Source organism: Chrysemys picta, chromosome 11 (assembly GCF_011386835.1).
Source record: "Chrysemys picta bellii isolate R12L10 chromosome 11, ASM1138683v2, whole genome shotgun sequence".
NCBI lineage: Eukaryota > Metazoa > Chordata > Testudines > Emydidae > Chrysemys > Chrysemys picta.
Genome location: NC_088801.1, coordinates 65074294 through 65093873, shown reverse-complemented (window position 1 = coordinate 65093873; position 19580 = coordinate 65074294). Strand labels below are relative to the sequence as shown.

Here is a 19580-nt window from a genome sequence, read left to right as displayed (position 1 = left end):
AGCCTCAGGGCATGCCTACACCAGCACTTACTCTGCAGCAAGCTGAGCTATAAATCTATAGCACTTCAGCAGGCCATGTACTAGACATCCGTGGGGACTCTGCTGATATGCACTAAAAGTTTCCTGGTGTGCCCTGACGTAAGGGGCATCAGCGGGGTCCATATGCACACTTAGTGCACTGTATGCTGGAGCATAGTAGATTTACACCACAGCTTGCCTCGCATAAGTGCTCATGTACATATGCCCTCACTCAGCATATCTCCATTTGCGGCTAGTGGACTGGCATACACATCTCATCTATAAAAACACAACACTGCAATACTGCATATATGGGACGGTATCTTGGACTCCAAGAGCGGTGGAGAAGATGGGCTGTCCAAGCAGCTGGCAGAGGTCATAGGAGTTCCAACCCCGTAAGGAGTATGAGCTGGGAGTTAACCCTCAGTGATAAGCCACTGAGAACACTGTTGTATGTTACGAGGGCTATGCCCACTAAAAGAATATTGCACTGACCAGCTAAGAATAACACTGTACTGCAGACCAACGCGAGTGAAGGGCAAGGGGCTTTGTTACATACCAATTTATCATCAGTGATACAGGCGAGTCTCATCTTATGCGGGGGTTCCATTCCGCGGTTAGCGCGTAAAGCGAAAACCGCATATAGTCAAAATTACATTGAGTTCAATGGCGGGCGGAATCGCCCGCACTACAAGTACAGTATTAAAATTGTTATTTTTCTCTCTTTTTTTGTTTTTTGTTTTTGCCGACGGCGTAAAGCTGAAATCGCGCATGTTAAATGTGCATAAGATGTGACAGACCTGTATTTTAATTCTAAAGTGAACTGACTAAGAACTTGGATAGTACATATTTTAAAGGTACGTGCTCATTCCATAATTTCATGAACATTTTATCCTGTTTATAATAAAATCTCTTTTCACTTCCTCCTTGTTTTTAACGCCATTAGTAACAAGAGTTGGGTTTTCTTTTTCACGGAGCTTGAAAACAAATTTAGACCATTAAAACTGAACCAAAGAGCCTCCTTTAGTTTTATGAATTGCTTTGGAATAATCTGAAATATGGAATAATGAACTGAAAAAGGATAGGAAGAGCCAGGTATTAAACAGCCAGGTATTAAAAAGAGGTAGAAGCTCTGCTGGAAACGAGAACCCAATAAATCTGGGGCAGGAATATTTGTTCTAAATCATTGTCTGCCATCTAAACATTCAATAGAAAATCCCATACATTCATGGTTAATTACAGTACTCCAAACGTAACGGTTAGGGTATGTCTCCGCGGCAGTCATGGGGTGTGACTGCAGGTCATGGAGACATATCTGAGCTAGCTTTAATCTAGCTTGCTCGGGGACTGGAGCAGCGAAGCTGTGGTAGCACAGACTCTAGCGATTGGACGAGCCCACCTGGAACTCGCCTGGCTGGGACACACTGAAGTGCACACTGCCAGAGCTTCACCGTCCTGTGGCTGCAGTGTAGATACTCCCTTAGTCCTACAGCGCTCTCCCTCTTTCATCCCTTCCTTTAGTTTAGCAGAAAGAGTAGACTGAATCCTGAGATGCCATTAAAGTCAGTGGGACTACCTATCCGAGCAGGCATACTAGCACTCAGGGTAAGGCCTCAGTCTTACAAACACATTGGCATGTGCTTAACTCAGAGCACCTGGGTCCAGGATTCATGAAACCATCCCTATTCAGGACAGCACATGTAAGTGAAGTCCATGGGATGTGAGCACACGCTTAAGTGTTTTCTTGCACTGGGGCCATGAATTGTCCCATTGAAATTGCTCACTGTGCTCAAAGGTCCGGAAAACTGGGTGGAGCAGAGTTCAGAGTTGTCTCCAAAGACTATAAGGATTGGCAGGACTTAAATCCAAGCCTGCAGAGCTACCAGGCAACCAACATCCCCACGCTACTGCCTGGAAGCAGCTGTAACCTGGCCTTTCCATGCAACCCACAATCCACAGAGGTTGCATGCCACGGGAAGTTTTCCCTCTAGTGATATGACTGAGTGATCCTTGACTGACTGAGTGATCTGGCTCCTTGATCCAATAGAATACCATGGGGCATACCAAGAAGTGTCCAGGCAACTATGCAGATCTCTAGCTAGCTGCCACAACTGCCCTGCTTCTCTGTTTCCAAGCTCCCAGTACTGACCTGGGCTCTGACTTGCATTCTGACTCCTGATCAACCCCTAAAACCCCAACATGGCCCCGGATAACTGGTATTGACCCTCAGCCAGATCCCTGACTCTGTCTCCAGCTCTGACCCTTGGCTTGACTCCTGACTCCAACTCTGCCTTGACCCTCAGCTTGACTCTTGACGCTGATACTGGCTCTGACCCCTGGCTACAGGTCTTGGCTCCCAAGCTTCTGCCACTAGTCCTGCCGACCTTTGCCCAGGATCCTGACAGAAGACAATGGAACCATTCCTGTACTTTAAGTTAAGTACGAGGGTGAGTATTTGCAGGATCAGTTAGGTTTGGTGTAGCAAAATTACTCCCTCATTTTTATTTAATCTTTCCTCAGGCATTGACTTTAATGGGCATTTGCAAGCATTTGGCCCATTGCTTTTTAAAATAATATAATGTAGCAAATGGTATATGTTAAACTATGCATTACAGGAGACCTGGGTTCAATTCCACTATCTGTCACTGCCCTGGTGGGAGGCGATGGGAAAGGCACTTCACCACTCTGGGCCTAAGTTTCCCCATCTATAAAATGAGGATAATGACTCTGCCCTCCTTTGTGAAGAAGGTTGAGGTCTACTGGGGAAAAGCACTAGAGAAGAGCTAAGGCTCAATCATCATCATTGTTAGGATACGTTCAATAACATAATCGGACATTTGCCTATTATCCTGAATGGTTTTAACATCTCCCTAGCAAACATCAAACAGCCCATGTTGATATTGCAAGGAACCCAATCTAAAGTCTGTACAGTAGACTCTAAACCAGCAAGCAATTTAAAATCTGTAGAGACAATTATACAGAGCAAATGAGGGTTACCCAGCTGGATACTTCAGCATCGTGCTCTACAGGTGCCCGCAGGGGTCTGACTTCAACTCATGAAAGAAATAAGTCTAATAAGTAAATCCTTTACCTACCTCATTTTAACTGCCTCTCATGTCTCCCCAAAATCCATTAATCCCTCTTTCACTTAATTACAGTCACTTCATTAGGATGAGAGTGACAACAAGGAAATATGGTAATGACCGAATAATGAAGTCAGAGCAGTGAAGCGGTCTGAGTTTTACACAATACATCCAGCCCCACCTCATGCTTCGGTTCAGACTACAGCTTCAACACCAGCAGGTGCCACCGAATGTCCCAGATCATACAGGGACAGACACCACACCTGTCAGCGTAACCCGGGTCAGAATCTGGACCAAGAAATATAAATTCAGACCCACAAAGGAGAACTATCCTGTTGGGGGGAATTTATAGATAAACCAGACTTCAATATAAATCCATTATTCTCTGCATGTGCATTTTCTTACCTTAGTTGCTAATTACCAAAGCTATTTGTGTTTAAACGAGCATTTTCTCCCTCATCACCCATCTCTACCTTCTCTTTGATCCTGCCGTTAATATGTGCTGTGTTTCATCAGCATTATTTCTCTGACAGACTGTCAGACTAATTTTTCCCACACCCAAGGTTCAGAGCTTCAGTTTTGGTTAAGCAACTGAGAGTTTAGATGCTTATTTAGATTAACCACATGCAAACTTTTCAAGTGAGCAGAACTGGGCTGACAGTCTGATGAGCAGAATCACAATTTGCAACAGTCTATCCAGAATCTATGCTTTTCAACTACTGTCTGTGTTTTTACCAACACGTTATAGGAAGTAGAAAGGAGCGAGAAGGTAAATGGATCCGTCCTTGCCAGGAAAAGCCATTCTGAAGATGGACACAGATTGCATTTTCAAGAATGGCTTCCAAGAACAAGTAAACAGGATTATCGGTCTGATTGGCTTTTTTCTTGCTTTTAATGTGGTACCATCAGAAAATGCCCAAGCTACAATAATATCCTTAGAAACCTGCTTCCATTTGCAAAACAACAGATGAGATCAACTCGTTACATATTGAAAAGAGAGTCAGGAAAATGTCAAAATAAACCACAGCCATCGCCTAGGCTGGGGTTCGCAAAGTTGCTCAAGGGAGTTAGGCAGCCAACCCCCACCAAATTTCAACAAGGCTTCAATGCATAATTCCCCTGGGCTCATATGAAAATCTCAACCATGAAGTCCACCTCTGTCGAATATAAACACTATGCTCGTGGCTCTCAAGCTTTTCCATACTGGGACTGAGACTGACTCCCCTTTTCCAGACCTTCTCCATCCTGCCAAATCCCTCCCCCATCTAGTCATGACCCCACTGCAAAATGGACTCCCTCCCCTCTATTTAGTAATATGGGAAGGGCAGGGTGGTTGCAACCTCCCGACACATGTTTGTGACTCCCAGGTTAGGACCCCCTGCACTATATTATTTGCCCAACTCTCACTGCACACGTGACAGTCATTTGCATTCCCTACCTCCTTCGTCACTGCCTAACTGCCTGCCACCCGCCAGCCCCACCCTTTGGAAATCATCCAGCATGTAACCACTACACTATAAGGTCTGACCCTGCAAGCACTTCAGTTCACTTTAGCTGTAAGCATGTGAGTCGTTCCACGTGCTTCAAGTTAAGCATGTGCCCAAGTGCTTGCAGACTTGGGAACTAAGACTCAGAACGGCAAGAGCAGAAAAATGTGGGCAATAAATTGTGCAACAAATTAAATCTGCTTGTAAATATTGCACCGTATGTCACCTTTGCAAAATTACTTAATATGTATTTGGCGTTATGCTAGGAACAGCAATGGTGTGTAAAATGGGTCTCAAAGCGCCCCAGCCAAAGCAGCCCGGGAGGTGAATTTTGAGAAGTTTGGTCTGCATTAGGGGCTTTTGTTGCTGCTGCTTAGATTTCTTTTTCTTTACCTCGTGTTGGTAGATGTCCAGGATCCTCTCCAATGACAACTCCTCGAAGTACAGTCTGTCACATTCATCAAAATCTGTGCTCACTGTCTCCGGGTTGCAATTCACCACAACAGTCTTGTGGCCCAGCTGACGCAGCGTGCGGATGCTGGAGACAGCGCACCAATCAAACTCCACACTGCTGCCTGTCAGGAGGAAGAGGCAGAGGAGTAAAGGGGAGAAGGAAGCAGTAACAGCAGGGAGCACAGACAAACACTTATAGCAGCCATGCTTAAAGGAAAAGAACAGCATCACTTGTCAGGTCAGGCCAAGAAATCTAATTGCCTTTGCATGGTAAGGGTAAGAACCCTTAAATATAGGTTCTCAAGCATAACGTGCATTGGCTCAGCTGCTCAGGGAAGACAGGCCTCCATCATGTCTGTCTGACAGCGTGCATGCAGATACACTTGTCTGTCTTAACCAGCCAACTGCTGCTGCTTTCCAATACGCGCACTTTGTCTGGAGAGCATTTAAGCCAAGAGGCATAAGCTCAGAGGTCCTTAACTTCACTGGACGGTATTAGTTGTGATTTATCATTTATTCCATAAAGTACAGAAGTGCTATAAAGAGGAGGAAAAACTTATATCTACAGAGATACTGTTTGAAAGAAAAGCAAAATGATAAGACGAGTGTGTGTTTGTTTCTTACCTTCTAGGGCAATGGTTTGCAATCTTTTTTTCATTTGTGGACCCCTGAAACATTTCTAATGGAGGTGCAGACCCCTTTGGAAATCTTAAACATAGTCTGCAGACCCTCCTAGGGGTCCACGGACCACAGGTTGAAAACCACTGGTCTAGAGAGCAGAACACTTTTAGTTTACACGTTGTTTAGTTAACAGACAGTAGGTCTGATTTTCCATTGGCTTGCACCTTATGTAGTCAAATTAGAATGGGAACATTTTACAGCAACTCTGCCCTATGGCGCTAATGACTAAATAAGACGGAGGTCAATGAAGAAGCATGCCTATGGTACATACATTTCTGAGCTACAACGTGTAAGTGGATTATCATAAACAGAGAAAGATGTGTCTTCAAATGAAAGGAACATCGTTAGATTGTTATGCTTATGATCTATTCAAAAAGAGCTTGAACTCAACCTGAGTTACATGATTGTTAACTATCTGTACGGTTATTTTATATATATATAATTGTGTTACAAGTTCTGTACGAAATTCAAACAGCACAGAATTGCTCTTTCCACAATATCTAGTAACATACAGGGTCACTCACTGACTGACACACAATTAATTTCCACATTCCTCTCGAGCTAGAATCTTGAGTGTACTACATGTTTCATTCATTCATTATGGGCTTCTGAGTATAGAAAAAATCCCATAATTGGAACTGGACCTTTCCAGCAGAGGTCACCCAAAATGTCATCAGCCATTTTAATTGAATTTCAATTATTCAAGTGTCCTTACATGTACAGGAAGCCCAATTTTGAGACATGAACGTCATTTGTGGGCAGCATTTCACTGTATTGGATTTAAGCCTGGAAAATCGCAGAATGTGGGCACGTATATTCCAGGCACATCCAGTAATTGCCCTGTCCAGCTGCAGAGGGCCTGCAGCCAATTAGTAATACTGATAATCACCCGTGAAGAGGTACACTAGTATAAGCAGACAGTCTCCTGTGAAGTCAATGTATTTGTGCCAGTTTACATCATATCTTAATTTGGTACCTTATATTTATCAAAATGACAACAAGACAAACCAAAAGTACAGCCCAGTTTAGGAGCATGGGGTACTGTTTAAAAATATACACTATAACCTAGTAGTTTTTAATTAATCTTGAATTGTGCATGTTGTCACAATTATCTTGCACAAAACAGGTCCACAGTTTCTAAACAGAAAGTTTTTCCCATCAAAAATGGCCTTTATTTTAAAACAAACTTCTCGTGTAAAACTGTTGACATTATCAATATTTTGTTGGGTTTTTTCCACAAAATTTTCTGAGAAATGTTTCCCAATATTTTGATACAAAAATGTACTGAAATCATCATTGACATTTCTGGTTTACCTAAAAACCAGCGGTCGGTAAGAAAATGTGGGTTTTGGGAACATTTTTAAACGATTTTTACAAAAGTTTTTATTTGAAATTTCAATTTCAAATGTTGTAGAACTGTTAGTGAAAAAAAACAGGAGATCGGTCCGTTTTGAATCAAGAGAAATGGAAACAATTCTGAAATTTTCACAAACATGGTCTTCCCATTTTTTGACCAGTTCTAGTCCTGCAAATACAAGAATGTGGAGAAAGCTAGATGGACCTCGCTGAATTACAGCTTCTCTTTGATTTTACGAGGGACAGCATATGAAACTGCAAAACTGCCTTCCAAGGATTAATAAACAACCACCTCAGTCATTGCACTAGGAAAAGGTATTCAGAAGTGCAAGTAATCATTCCCTGCACCCCCCACACTTTAAGCTTCCTTTGCTTTTACTGGAAACGGCAAGGCTTTTCTCTAAATGACAAAATATACAGGATCAAGGTCAGACCCATGCTCTTTATCCAAAATAATTACTAGTGCTAGGTGAATACTGCAAAATACTTTCCTCAAATATTTGCTTGAATTGTTCAACAACATTGCAGCCCTTTTGTGTTTACTTTCTGCTAATATGTTGACTGGCAGGACTGCTCACAGATACAGCAAATAAAAGAGAATATTCCTGGGGAATTAATTCTGATTTCATTCATCTGAATATTCACATTGCAAATCTGATTTGAAGAGCTATGATCCTTGAATCAGAGACCTGAAACATACCATGTGACTTGCATGTCTGAACAAAACTAATCAACATAGTCTAAATTTCAGATATTGACAACTTTCAGCAAACTTCTTGGGAATGACTTATAGACCAGACATTGCACAGCAAATATTTTGGAATAGTGAATAAGTGTTAATATTTGCAAGCTGTTTGGGGACGATTCATCAACAGAAGAAGTGGTGAAAATTACCAGATTACTCACTGCAAGCTATTGGCCCAGCTCAAAGAATTACAAAAAACAAGTATTTTCCTATTATTATCACAGTGGTCAATTGAAACAGCACACTTAATCCTCTAAGCAAGAGGGGGCTGAATATAACCATATGCTATCATCAACGTAAATAAGGATTTATCAGCTGGCGCACATGCATTCAAACTATCCTACGTGTAACAGCAATGAATCTGGATACAAGATACTAAATTTCAAGAGCCTTAATGTTAGCTGCAAATAAGAAATAAAAAAACATCTCCATGGAAATCACTGATAGGTGTTATGATCTGGTTTCAGCTGAACAGTAACAAGAAGGCTCCTTTTTTATTTCCAGGGCATGAAATGAAGTCCCCAAGCAAATGGAAAAGGCAAGTTCTGTATTTGGAATTCACATGCTATATACTGTGTCCTTGCAAGTTTTGTTACCATGTGAAAAGAGAATCAAATAAACCACAAGAATTCCCAGGACGGCTTTAGGGTGGAAGGAGGACAGATTTACCTATGTGATACGGTCCACAGCCCAACACCATCATTCCATGGTCATCAAATTTTACATCATTCTCCTAAGGAGGAAGGGAGAGAAGTCATGAGGTGCTATCCCCAGCAGCCCTTACTCTGTGTTTATGAGAACAAACCATTTCTAATGCTCAGCCCATATCCAAAAGCAAGACACCCAGGGCTCAAGTCTGATCTCATTTACTGCAGTGTAAATCAGGCAAAACTCCATTCAAGTCAATGGAGTTATACCTCAGTGGGACGAGGCCCTCAGATTCTACTGGCCTTAAGTATTATGGTTGCTGTGGACTATACAGTTTCGGAAGAACAAATGCCAGTCCCATTACTTAGTGTAGGATTCTTTCTTAAATTATAATGATTTGCTGCTAACAACCTGAAAAGGTGACTCAGGAGTGCAGGAAGAAGCCCCACAGGAGGCCCCATACAACAAAATAACAGTAAGAGCCTTCCTATCCTGGCCAGCCCAGAACACCTGTGGTTAGCACTTAATGCTACAGCTCAAGAGACTCAAGTTTATGTCTGTGCCTGGCCTTTCACTCCAGGAAGCTGGCTACAAGGAGGAAACTTGAGGAAGAAGGAGGAAGAGGGGGCGCAAGGGGATAAAGTCTTCGGTGGAAGATGAGGAAGTGAAAAATAAGACAGTTAATGAGGAAAGGGTTATGCCGGTTTGACAGAATGACTTGATGTATTCTATTTGTCTGGAAGCATTCACAGCACATTGCAGTCACAGTCCAGACTAGTAGGGAGCTAAAGTTTCCTTTGGTATTTCCTAACAGTTACATGACCGAGTAAAGCCAGGGTAGCTATGAATAGCTCGTAGTTTTCATAAAGAGTTCCATCATGCAGGATATTCAGTGGCCAATGGATGGGTGGGCCTAATTTCTAGGGGATGGGTTGTGTGCATCATAAAACAGCCAGCGACATGGCCCCTGATGGCCCCCGGGTTGGCAGAGTCAGCAGAGAAGCCTAAGATTGAATAGCCCCTGGATAATAAGATACGGTATCCACTCACCCATAGAGGGTCTAAGGTTTGAGGTACATTGGTGGGGCATTTTGGGGAAGCTGACACTGTTGGGGCACATGCTACGCCCGTTCTGCAGTGAGAGGGTTCAAGTGCGGTCAGTAGAGGACCTTCCAATAAATGCACCGAGTAAATGTTTAGGAAGAATGTTCCAGCCCTCCTCAAAAGGGACTGTGCATAACGCCATCTGAAACAATTACCAGCTACAGAAAATGAGAATTAACTGAAAGGTCTCTAGAGTCTAATCATGGAAGAGGGAGAGACATTAGACTAGGCTGTAGCTAGACTGTAGCATTTCACAGCACCTACCTGCCCGTTGTATGTGACGTAGAGGTAGTTCGTTACTGCAGGGTATTCTGCTGCCAGCGTGTCAATCTGTAAAGGGGGGAAATTATGAATCAACAGGTGCAAGGGTTTTTTTTTTCTTTTTTCTCATTTTGCATTTCTATCCAGCCACTCCCTCGCTGCTTTCCGGCCACTCCCTCACAGAAAGAGAAGGTAATCTAGCAGCTCTGAAGCCCTTCTTTCACTGTCTGACCTCCTTCCTTCATGTCCCTAGCCTTTCAAGCCAATCCTCTCCTTCACATGAGACTCCTTTGTCTCCCTCTCATACTGCTCCCTCCAAGTTCCAGCTTAAGCTCTCCTCCCACGCTACCGATGCATGCATGCTGCCAAGCTCCTTTAGGGAAAGGCATCATGGTCCAGAGACACTTTCCATGGTAAATCCATCCTCTCTTCCGTCCGCACGCCCCTCTCCTTCTAACTTTCTTTACTTCTCCTCCGTGGGTGAATCTTGTGCTGCCATCTATTTCATTAGCACAGACTGAAGCTAAATGCAGGTTAAGTGGGACACTTCATTAAACCCTGCGCATTGCATCCAGCATAACTCCTCTTCCTGTTCCACTGGTGTCCTATTGACAACAACCCCCCACAGAACATTGGCCCCCTGACCCCAGTTCCCCTTATCCTGACACACCCTCCACTAGTAGTTCTTTTCCATCTTTGAGGCGCAAACTGCCCTCACCAAGTTCACCGGGGACCTTGGGGCTTTTCTGTTCTTACTGCTGATCTGCCAGCTGCCTCTGAAAGAATTAGTCACTCTCACTTCCACAGTGAGCACAAACACCCTGTTCTTGAGGATCATCATGACTACAGATGGTAGAAATATTCACTAGCAGTTGTTATAATGTAGCCCCTCCTTTGGTTAGTGAATGGTATATGAACCATACTGATTGTCTTCCAATGTATTTCTTGCATGTAGATATTCATCAGACAGCCTGAAGGAATGATTTTCAGACTGTGGGTGGTTCACAAACTATTTCCATCAACTGTTTCCCTCTCATTCTACATAGCATATGGTTGGCCCTCCATAAGTCACGTGCTGTCGTTACAGCTCCCAGAATGGATAGCTGAAACAGGAGCACAATGAACAGGGAATACCAGTAAAGCACTGCTGGTATGAATTTTCCATGCTAAAACTCAAGAAACTTTCTGGATTATCAAACATTTTCATGAAAACCCATCAGCTGCCCAAACACTATTGAGGAATGAATAATATGACTGTATGGTATTAGCACCATATAAGTGTCTGCCATTTGTTACTATTATTATGGAATGTTTTGCAAGGCTTGGCAAGTTTGCACAGGCCAGGTGAGGACAAGAAAGGAAAACACCAGCTGGGGAGCAAAAGGATATTTGGCATCTGGAATTGGGCCTACGGATACAGATGGGCCCTCCAAGCACTTTCAAGAGCATTCAATGATTTTTTTCCTAAGGACAAAAACCAGCTGCTAGCACTTCAATATCAGCATCCCTTAAACGAAAGGCAAAATGACAATGGAACACCTATGAAAGCACTTATGACATCGTCATGAATATCAGATGAGCTCATTATACTCAGTGCCATCACAATGAATACCAAATGAATCCAGAATGATGGGACACTTAAAATAAAGCATTACCCTCTAAAAAGTCACTACCGAGAGCGAACAAGCTAGCTATACTTTTCGCGGTCACAAGGCGGTGGGTTAGCATTGGTGCTTTCAGCCTTTCACATTTCACTGAAGCTATCTGGCAAGGTTTCAATCCAGGCCACTCAGAAGAAGTGTCTCTCTCTTTGGGGGCTGAGAAAGGAAGTGCATTCTCACTTTCCTTCCACTGTTGCAGAACAGGACTAAGAGCTGTGGGGAAACAAGATAGAAAGGTAAAATCTTGGTTCCATTAAAGTCAATGCCAAAACTCCTCTTGACTTCAAATGGAGCTTGCTTTCCAACAGCCCATTAACCGCATGTCTCCTCCATCATCACAGGTCCCCAGACCCCAACCCAACAGCAGTGCTGCCATGGCAGACATGCTTCGTACTGTACCTGTTTCACTGAAGGTATTATGTTCTTCTTCAGCCTCAGCTCCCGGGTCTGCGCCTCAGTCACTCCAAGGCATTTCCCAATCTGCTTATCCGAGAAGCCGATCTGTTTGGCCCTCCTCATTGTTTCTTCTGGAATTGACTCACTGGGGTTAAATATAAGACATATACAGTCCATTACGGTAATAGATGAGCATGTGTGAATCTGTGTCTGCCATATGGTACCCGGAGATGGCCGCTGTCAGAGCATGTGTGTTTACAGGGAAGAAGGAGGAGAAGAGATGGGCTTAGCTAACCCTAAGCCATCAAATGCTTGTCCTACACACAAGAGACTACCTCTGTATGTCCTCTGCAGACAACTACTCAATAAAGCATATACACACATCTGGGGCGCTGGGATTCAAACCCTTTTCTTTCAGCTGCAAAATCACCATTCTGAGCTAAAGGACAGCTCCCCTAGCTTCTCCTAATAGGCCTCATCCTCTCAGCAGGCAAGCCACTAGAGGCCCACATCATACTCAGACAACACAAATCCAGTCCAGCACAATATTAACTGAACAGATATCTCACAGGTGCCTGTTCCCCATCTTCAGGTTCAGGGGATCCAAACTTTCCCACCCACACCCCATTCTACCCCCAACTTCACTTTGTTATTCTTTTTTCTCTCATTGTAAATTTAAAAACATAAGTATTGCCAGACTGCATCAGACCCAAAGTCTGTCTAGCCCAGAGTCCTGTCTCTGACAGTGGTCAGCACCCTGATGATCGAGAAGAACATTCAAGCACCTTGAAGGAGGCAGTTATGGTATAACCTACTCACCAGTGGAATTTTCTCCTAACCCCATCAGTCCATGGTTGATTTATATCCTGAAGCATGACAGACTATATAACTTTAAACAATCACTGATCCTATATAAATGGTGAGTACTTAGCTAAACAGTTAGCCTCCATGCTGTCAAGTGGCAATTAGTTCCACGGGCTAATATCCTGAGGTAAACATTTTCTTCTATCAATTTCAAATGTGTTCTCTTTCACTGAACTTCCCTTCCTTCTTGCATGATGAAAGATGATAAACAGGCACACCCAATTTACCTTCTCTATCCCATTCATTATTTTATATTTAATTTCAACATGATTTCTCCAAGATTTCTCAGCAGCCCCTAGGCTTAATTCTTTTCTTTCCATTTCTTCTCTTTTCAGATATCACATATTTTGGTACCTTCACCAAGTCCCCTATGCTCTGGCCACCTCTGCACATCCCCAGCTGAACTGAATGTCTCTTGCCAGCTCTCTTTTTCCATTTTCAATCTCCATTCCCATTTTTCCCCTCCTCTATCAGCTTATGTTTCTTTCTTTGCCTCTACCTATTGCTGTGGTAAAGTTTCTGTCTCTCTCTCTGGTTTCTAAGCTACCTTTTCTAAGCTAAGCTTTTGCAAACCATAAAAAAGCCTACATACTTTTATCAGCACTTCTGTTTCCATCTTCATTGCCAAGAGCATCCTTGCTTGCCCAATAAATCAATATTTTATATGCAAGCAAGCACTGAATCAGGAAAGAGGAAATGATTAACAAATAAGCTATTTTCCTAAATCAGAGCTTTTGAATTATGTCCTTGGCTTTGTGGTATTTTTAAATAAATATCACTGTGTTATCTGAGGGGGAAGAGAGGGGGGAAGTCTCATTTATTGGAATGCTTCAGAAAGCAGAAAGGCATTGGGCTGGATTTGTCACTCACACCGGTTTAAATAACAAGCCGCTCAATCCACTCCATTGGAGTTTGACTGATAAAAAACAGGTGCAAGTCACATGAGAGTCAAGGCCCATGGTTTGGATTCTAATCCCTGATCAGACACTTAAGTATTTCAATGAGAGCTTGGCAGCTATGTTCCTTTGAAGATCTGGGCCTTACTCCCTTTGTGACTTGCCCAAAGCCACATCTCACTTCCTCAGTTTCCCCATCTGCAATGTGGTGATAATATGACATACCTGTCTCATAAGGGAGTTGGGATTGGCTAGTTAGTGTTTGTAAAAGATGAAATGTATGGTATGAAAGCTACACTTTAGCGTTACAGTGAGAAATTCATTCCATAGTGAAAGTAGAGCTTGGGGGCTCTGTCTTGCTGGCAAAGGGCTGACCGCAAGAATAACACCTTATATCCTTCAAAGTCTGCTAATACTCCTCTCCTTAATTCTCACTGCTGTCTCCTAGTCGAGAGAGAAAGGGCCTGGTCCAACACCCACTGATGTTAATGCAAAGACTCCCATTGACTTTACTGGGTTTGGATTTGGTCCCATATGCACAGATAATTCCCAGGGAATGACCCACCACTGCAGCATCTCAGTGGATTTATTAAGGTCCGATTTCCCCTCCATTATCTTCCCTCTCCAGGGCAATACTCATCGGCTCACTCTGGGCTAGTTCCATTTTCTAAGCATCCCCATTGCTTTCAGCGGAAGGGCAAGCCATACGGCGAGATCTGCATATGCCACTGCTGGATGCCGGCTTGAAGCCCATTTGTGTGTATGCAAACAGAAATTCTTGGGGCAGTAGCTTAATATTTCATGTGCCCATGAAGCAGTACAGACATGCAAAGCTCTAATGCTTTCCCAGAAGGGAAGAGGGCCAACAACGCCTGTCTCTTCTCTGGCAAAACAGACGCCAAGCCTCACTAGCAATTAGCGAGGACACAGCTGAGTTTGATTCATCTCTTAAATTCTGTGTTACCTAAGTATGAGTGAGTGGACCTGACCCCAAGAAAATGAGCTGGTTGCTGCGTGCTCTCTCTGCTGTCTCCAGAAGACACGGGGCTGGCTGCCATTTGATTACTGACAGAGAAAGAAAATTGCCTTCATTTGCAGCTTGCTTCAATTCAGCTTTTTTTATATCTCATCATAATTATACCCCCAAAAAAGCCTGTAAATCTGAAGACATGACTCATTAGCCCTGGGCAAGTGACTTAGACAAGGTTTGAACTCTTAGTCGTCAAACAAGAAGATGACTAATTTTGCACGGGATGACATGAGTGAATAGCTAATTTACCGTACCTGTGGGGAATGAAATAGTATCTTTTCTTATCATCTTTAGAGCACCATTTTGGGGTGCTATGAAGAGGTAGCACTGCCAAGGGAGTAGCAATGAAAAGGGATTTCAGTGTCGTTAATACGCAAGATGACTTGGGAGCCTTATATCAGACAGAAAGGTGTTCCACAAGGCAGAATGAATGTAGTGGTTTCTCATGTCTTCATGCTTTATTGAGTGTATGTAGTATACAAAGGAGAGTATGTGCAGTAAGTGCATACAGAGAGAGATGGGTGAAATCCTCACACCATTCAAGTTAATAGAAGTTTTGCCACTGACTTCAATGGGGCCAAAATTTTACCCTAAAAATGGGCATGAGCTAATACCCTGAGTTAAAACACCCTCCCCCCCAAATATTGGGAGGTGTTTGAAATTTGGGTCCAGATGAGAACTTTGCAAACAGCCCCTAAGCCAGATTCTGTCACACCAGCTGAGGATCTAGCCCACTGTCTTTAAAATAGGTTGAACTAGACCCTGAATCCAAACTGCTCAGAACTTTAGGTGTTTGGAAACCCAGATCTGGATGCACATTTTGCAGATTGTATTCATCTCTAAGCCAGCCAGACACAGTTATGTTTAGATAGATTATGTTTTCATAAAACTAATGCTGAGCACTTGTAAATGAAATTTCATTTGAGGATTTCAAAGAGCTTGGCAGAGATGGGTTAGTCATATCATACCCATATAACAGATGGTGACACTGAGGCTCAGACAGATTAAGGATGTGGTTTTCCAAAGTGCTCAACATTCACCTTACTCTCCTCCCAGTCCCTACCTGAGAAACTCTAGCCTGCACTCTCCAATCACTGACTGACGTCAATGGGAGCAGAGTTAAGCCAATGCTGAGCACTTTGGAAAACCCCAAGTGATTTGGCAAAGACCCTACAGTGAGTTAAAACCAGAAGAAGATAGAAAATGCAGGTTGGTTGCTGACTCCCAATCTGGTCACCCACCAATGGGATTTCCTGGCCTCCCTTTTTACCTAGAGGTTTTCCTTTTCCCATAGATCAAGGGCAAAAAAATCTTCCAAAGATTAAACGTCCTCACCATTTTGTAACCAAGCCCGAAACAACAAAAGATAAAGTGGCAGCGATTCTAGCCTTTTATAACATTCTCATTCCCAGTAGTTTCTTTCACCAAACGATAGTTTGAAGTTTTAGAGCTTCATACCAGACAATCAGACTTTTTACACACTGCCATAATCATTTAATGGTTAGGCAGCACAGCTCTCTTCCCACAAAGCTAAATCTCCTGTGTATTTTGCAGTTTATAAACTATATAAGCCTTTGTCCATTCTCTCTCTCGCTCTCTCTCTTTTCAGCTTCCAGTGTGAATTTTCTGTTGTTGTTTTTGTTTAAAATTCTATCCTGTCATCTTTGAAACGCCATCCACTCACACTTCGTCTTCAATAATAAATGATAAAAGGAAATGGAATAAATTCCCCTTAATGGGAAATTTTCACCTGGCACAGAGAAACTGGGGAAATCTATTAACTGACTCGAGCAATGCCTGCAGAATTGCAATTACCCAGGGAGTCTGCATGCTTCAGTACAGTCCTTTCTTACACTTGACCAGCTTTTGTCTGATCCGCCAGCCCACAAGTAATGCTAAACAAACGTGCCTTGAGAAAGCACCGGCTCTAATGTGAAAATGAGCCATGCAGTTATTGGAGGCAGAGCTTTGCAAATGGGACTAGTATCAAGGGTAGAATATGTGTAAAATTCCAAACTCAGACCCTGTGTCAGGGAAGCAGATAATGTTTAAGTCCATCTCCATACAAGACAGCACCTATGGGACTTTATCACGTGGTTAAATTCTGTCCTAAAAAAGGAATGCAGTCCTGAATTGGGGTCCCAAGTCATTAGCTAACATGAACACTGGGCTTGACATGGTTAGCAATCCTGCTGCTTGATTTTAGATTGGCATACTGGGCAAAAGGCATATTCCCCACTGCCCACCCTCGCCATTCTTCCAAGGTTCACATCTGTTTCCTTGATTGTTTCTGACATTCCACAAGATTTAGAATAAGCTGTAATTACAAGCATGAGATCAGTATAAAAATTGTTTATCTCCTTGCCTCTTCTTTCAAGGAGACAGGTAGTCACTTATTTTCCTCCCAAGAAACTCACGAGATGACAGACAAAATTGTCAGGAACATTTAGGGCAGCGGGAGATGGAAACCAACAAATCTCACTCTCTCAACTATCACTCTCTGGATCTACATCTTTAAGGCTCAGCGCCCAGGCCCAGTAAATCTCACTGATTTAAGTAACATGAACCTCCCATTATTTCCTTAAACCTAGATGGTTCACATCTAGGATGAAGTTGATGAGTTGCAGGAGCAATGCAGGCAAATACACAGCAAAGAAATGGGTTGCAGTCACTATTTCAAACTTCTTCCCCAAGGATCCATTTAGGGCCCTGATGGACTGATACAATATGGATTATTCTATACATAGCATGCAGAAATGTAGAAGAAGTACACTTAAGAGGGCGCATGCGAGTGTGTCAAGATGGGGATGCATGTCAAAGTGATACATGTATTTGGGGCTTTGGAGGAAAACGTGAACCACAATTTATTTGCAATGTCTTTGTAACACAAATGAAATCTCTCTTCTATGACATCCAGCACCAAGCACAAATGTTAGGTTTGCTGAATCAGTGTACGTAATGCAGCCTATACTCATCTCACTTACTGAATCGAACATTTGCCCCACTGGTTTCCATCCCTGCAGATGCAGTCAGAGAGGAAAGGTGCATACATGGGCCTTCATACATTCTTTCTAAATAGTTAAAACGGAGTACCATAGCTCTAGTGGGGCCAGAACCGCAGCTGATATAAATCAGTGCAGAGTCCTTGAACTTCAGCGAAGCTACTCCAATACACATCAGCGAGGATGTGCCCCACGACCTCTCACCTTTCCAGCTGGGGGACAGGTTAGCCATATGTCTGCAAACTGCAGCAAAAATCCGTTTCTGAAGAGGCCACAAAAATCAATTTTGTGACACCCACCTAGAATGAATATGGTTTATTGATGACCCTTTGATCTTTTTCCGTTGCACTGCCTCAGATTCTGAATGCTGGAGTTGAACTTTAATTTCAGCTGCTGTATTTTGCAGACACTTCTCTACAGTGTGTTTGGAAATCAAGTCATGCTTCCAGAAAGCCATTTTCAAAACACACCATTTGCAGTCCCAAGGACATTAGCCCGGGAAAGGGAGTCTCAATAAATAATTTTCTGTTGACTTCTAGAGGCCACTGAACAGAGTCTTGTTAAAAATGCTTCTCTGGGGCTGGCCCTCTCTGCTGCCCAGTGTGCTATTCTGTGTCTGATTACAAGCCACAAGACCTACATTCAGAGTCACGCTTGCCCACTCTGCATATGAGAAGACCTGTATCACAGAAGGTCACATTTGCTAATTCTCAGTGCTAAGAGCATGGAGATGTCCAGTGACAAATCTTAAAAATCCCCAGCATCTCAGCACAAGTCATTGATCAGCATATTATCAAACAATGACATGTGTCATCACGGTCTGCCGGCATGAATAGCACAGCTGTACCTTTTCAAGTAAAATTAACCAAAGAGAAAGAATGGCCTGGTGATGAGGGCACAGATCTGGGACTTGGATGACCTGGGTTTAATTCTTTGCTCTGACACAGACTCCTTGTGTGACCTTGGGCACATCACTTAATCACGCTGGCCCATCTGTAAAATGGGGGTTAAACTACTCCCGCTCTCCCACCTTTTGTCTGCCTTGACCATTTAAACTGTAAACTCTGCACAGGGCAAGATTTCTTACTATGTGTATGCACAACAATGAGCACAGCGGGACCCCAATCTTTTCACAGATTCTGTGGCCGGATGGGACCAATGCAATCCTCTAGACTGACCTCCTGTATAACACAGGCCATAGAACTTCCCTGAATTAATTCCTGTTTCAACTTGGTTGGGCCCAGGGAGGCTCTACTGGAATACCAATATTATAATAAAATGCTATAAGAAATAAGGACCTAGAAAATACACCAGCTCCTGTAAGAATCAGTGTCTCATGGCTCACCCAGGCACAACACACCCCTTCTCTGCTCCAACACCACACAGACACAAAACGCCATTGTCACTTTCCCGCGAAACTTCACGACCCTGACATTTCAAATGAAAAAAAGGGGACGGGGAATGTCATATTTCAAACCAACGATTTCAGCGCCACGAAATTCCTCAGAGCTGCCAAACCACCCACAATGAAATGGGGAACAGTTCCCAGGAAATTGCCATGAGAAAATCATCACCTCTTTCTACTGATTAATAATTCAGACACAACTGTTGATTTAAACAGGTGGTTGCTGACAAACCAGGGTCCCTTTCAAAGTCTTTTATGATTCTGAAAAAAAATTTCATCAGACAATAGAAGTAGTCCTGTTGGTACTAAGAGAGAGCCAGATCTTCGGCAGGTGTAAATCAGCACCATTCCTGAAGCTATGCTGATATACACCAGCGGAGAATGTGACTCAGTATGCGATGGGTCTGATTTTCAAATCCGCCCCCTCCCTCCATTTTGGGTTCACAAGTAACGTTGGGTAAAATTAATTGCAGGCACTGATCAAGCAGCT

General features: G+C 43.1%; 1 protein-coding gene across 1 annotated transcript in view; it reads right to left on the bottom strand.

Annotated features, from left to right (window-relative positions):
- The window catches only part of CPS1 (carbamoyl-phosphate synthase 1), a 123020-nt gene that overhangs the window by 33737 nt on the left and 69703 nt on the right, over positions 1–19580 (bottom strand). Inside the window, exons 22-25 of the mRNA XM_005279683.4 lie at positions 11897–12038; positions 9840–9905; positions 8493–8556; positions 4982–5163 (exon numbers count right to left, since the gene is read on the bottom strand). Coding sequence (XP_005279740.2) covers positions 4982–5163; positions 8493–8556; positions 9840–9905; positions 11897–12038 — 454 coding nt within the window. The remainder of the gene's footprint in view (positions 1–4981; positions 5164–8492; positions 8557–9839; positions 9906–11896; positions 12039–19580) is intronic.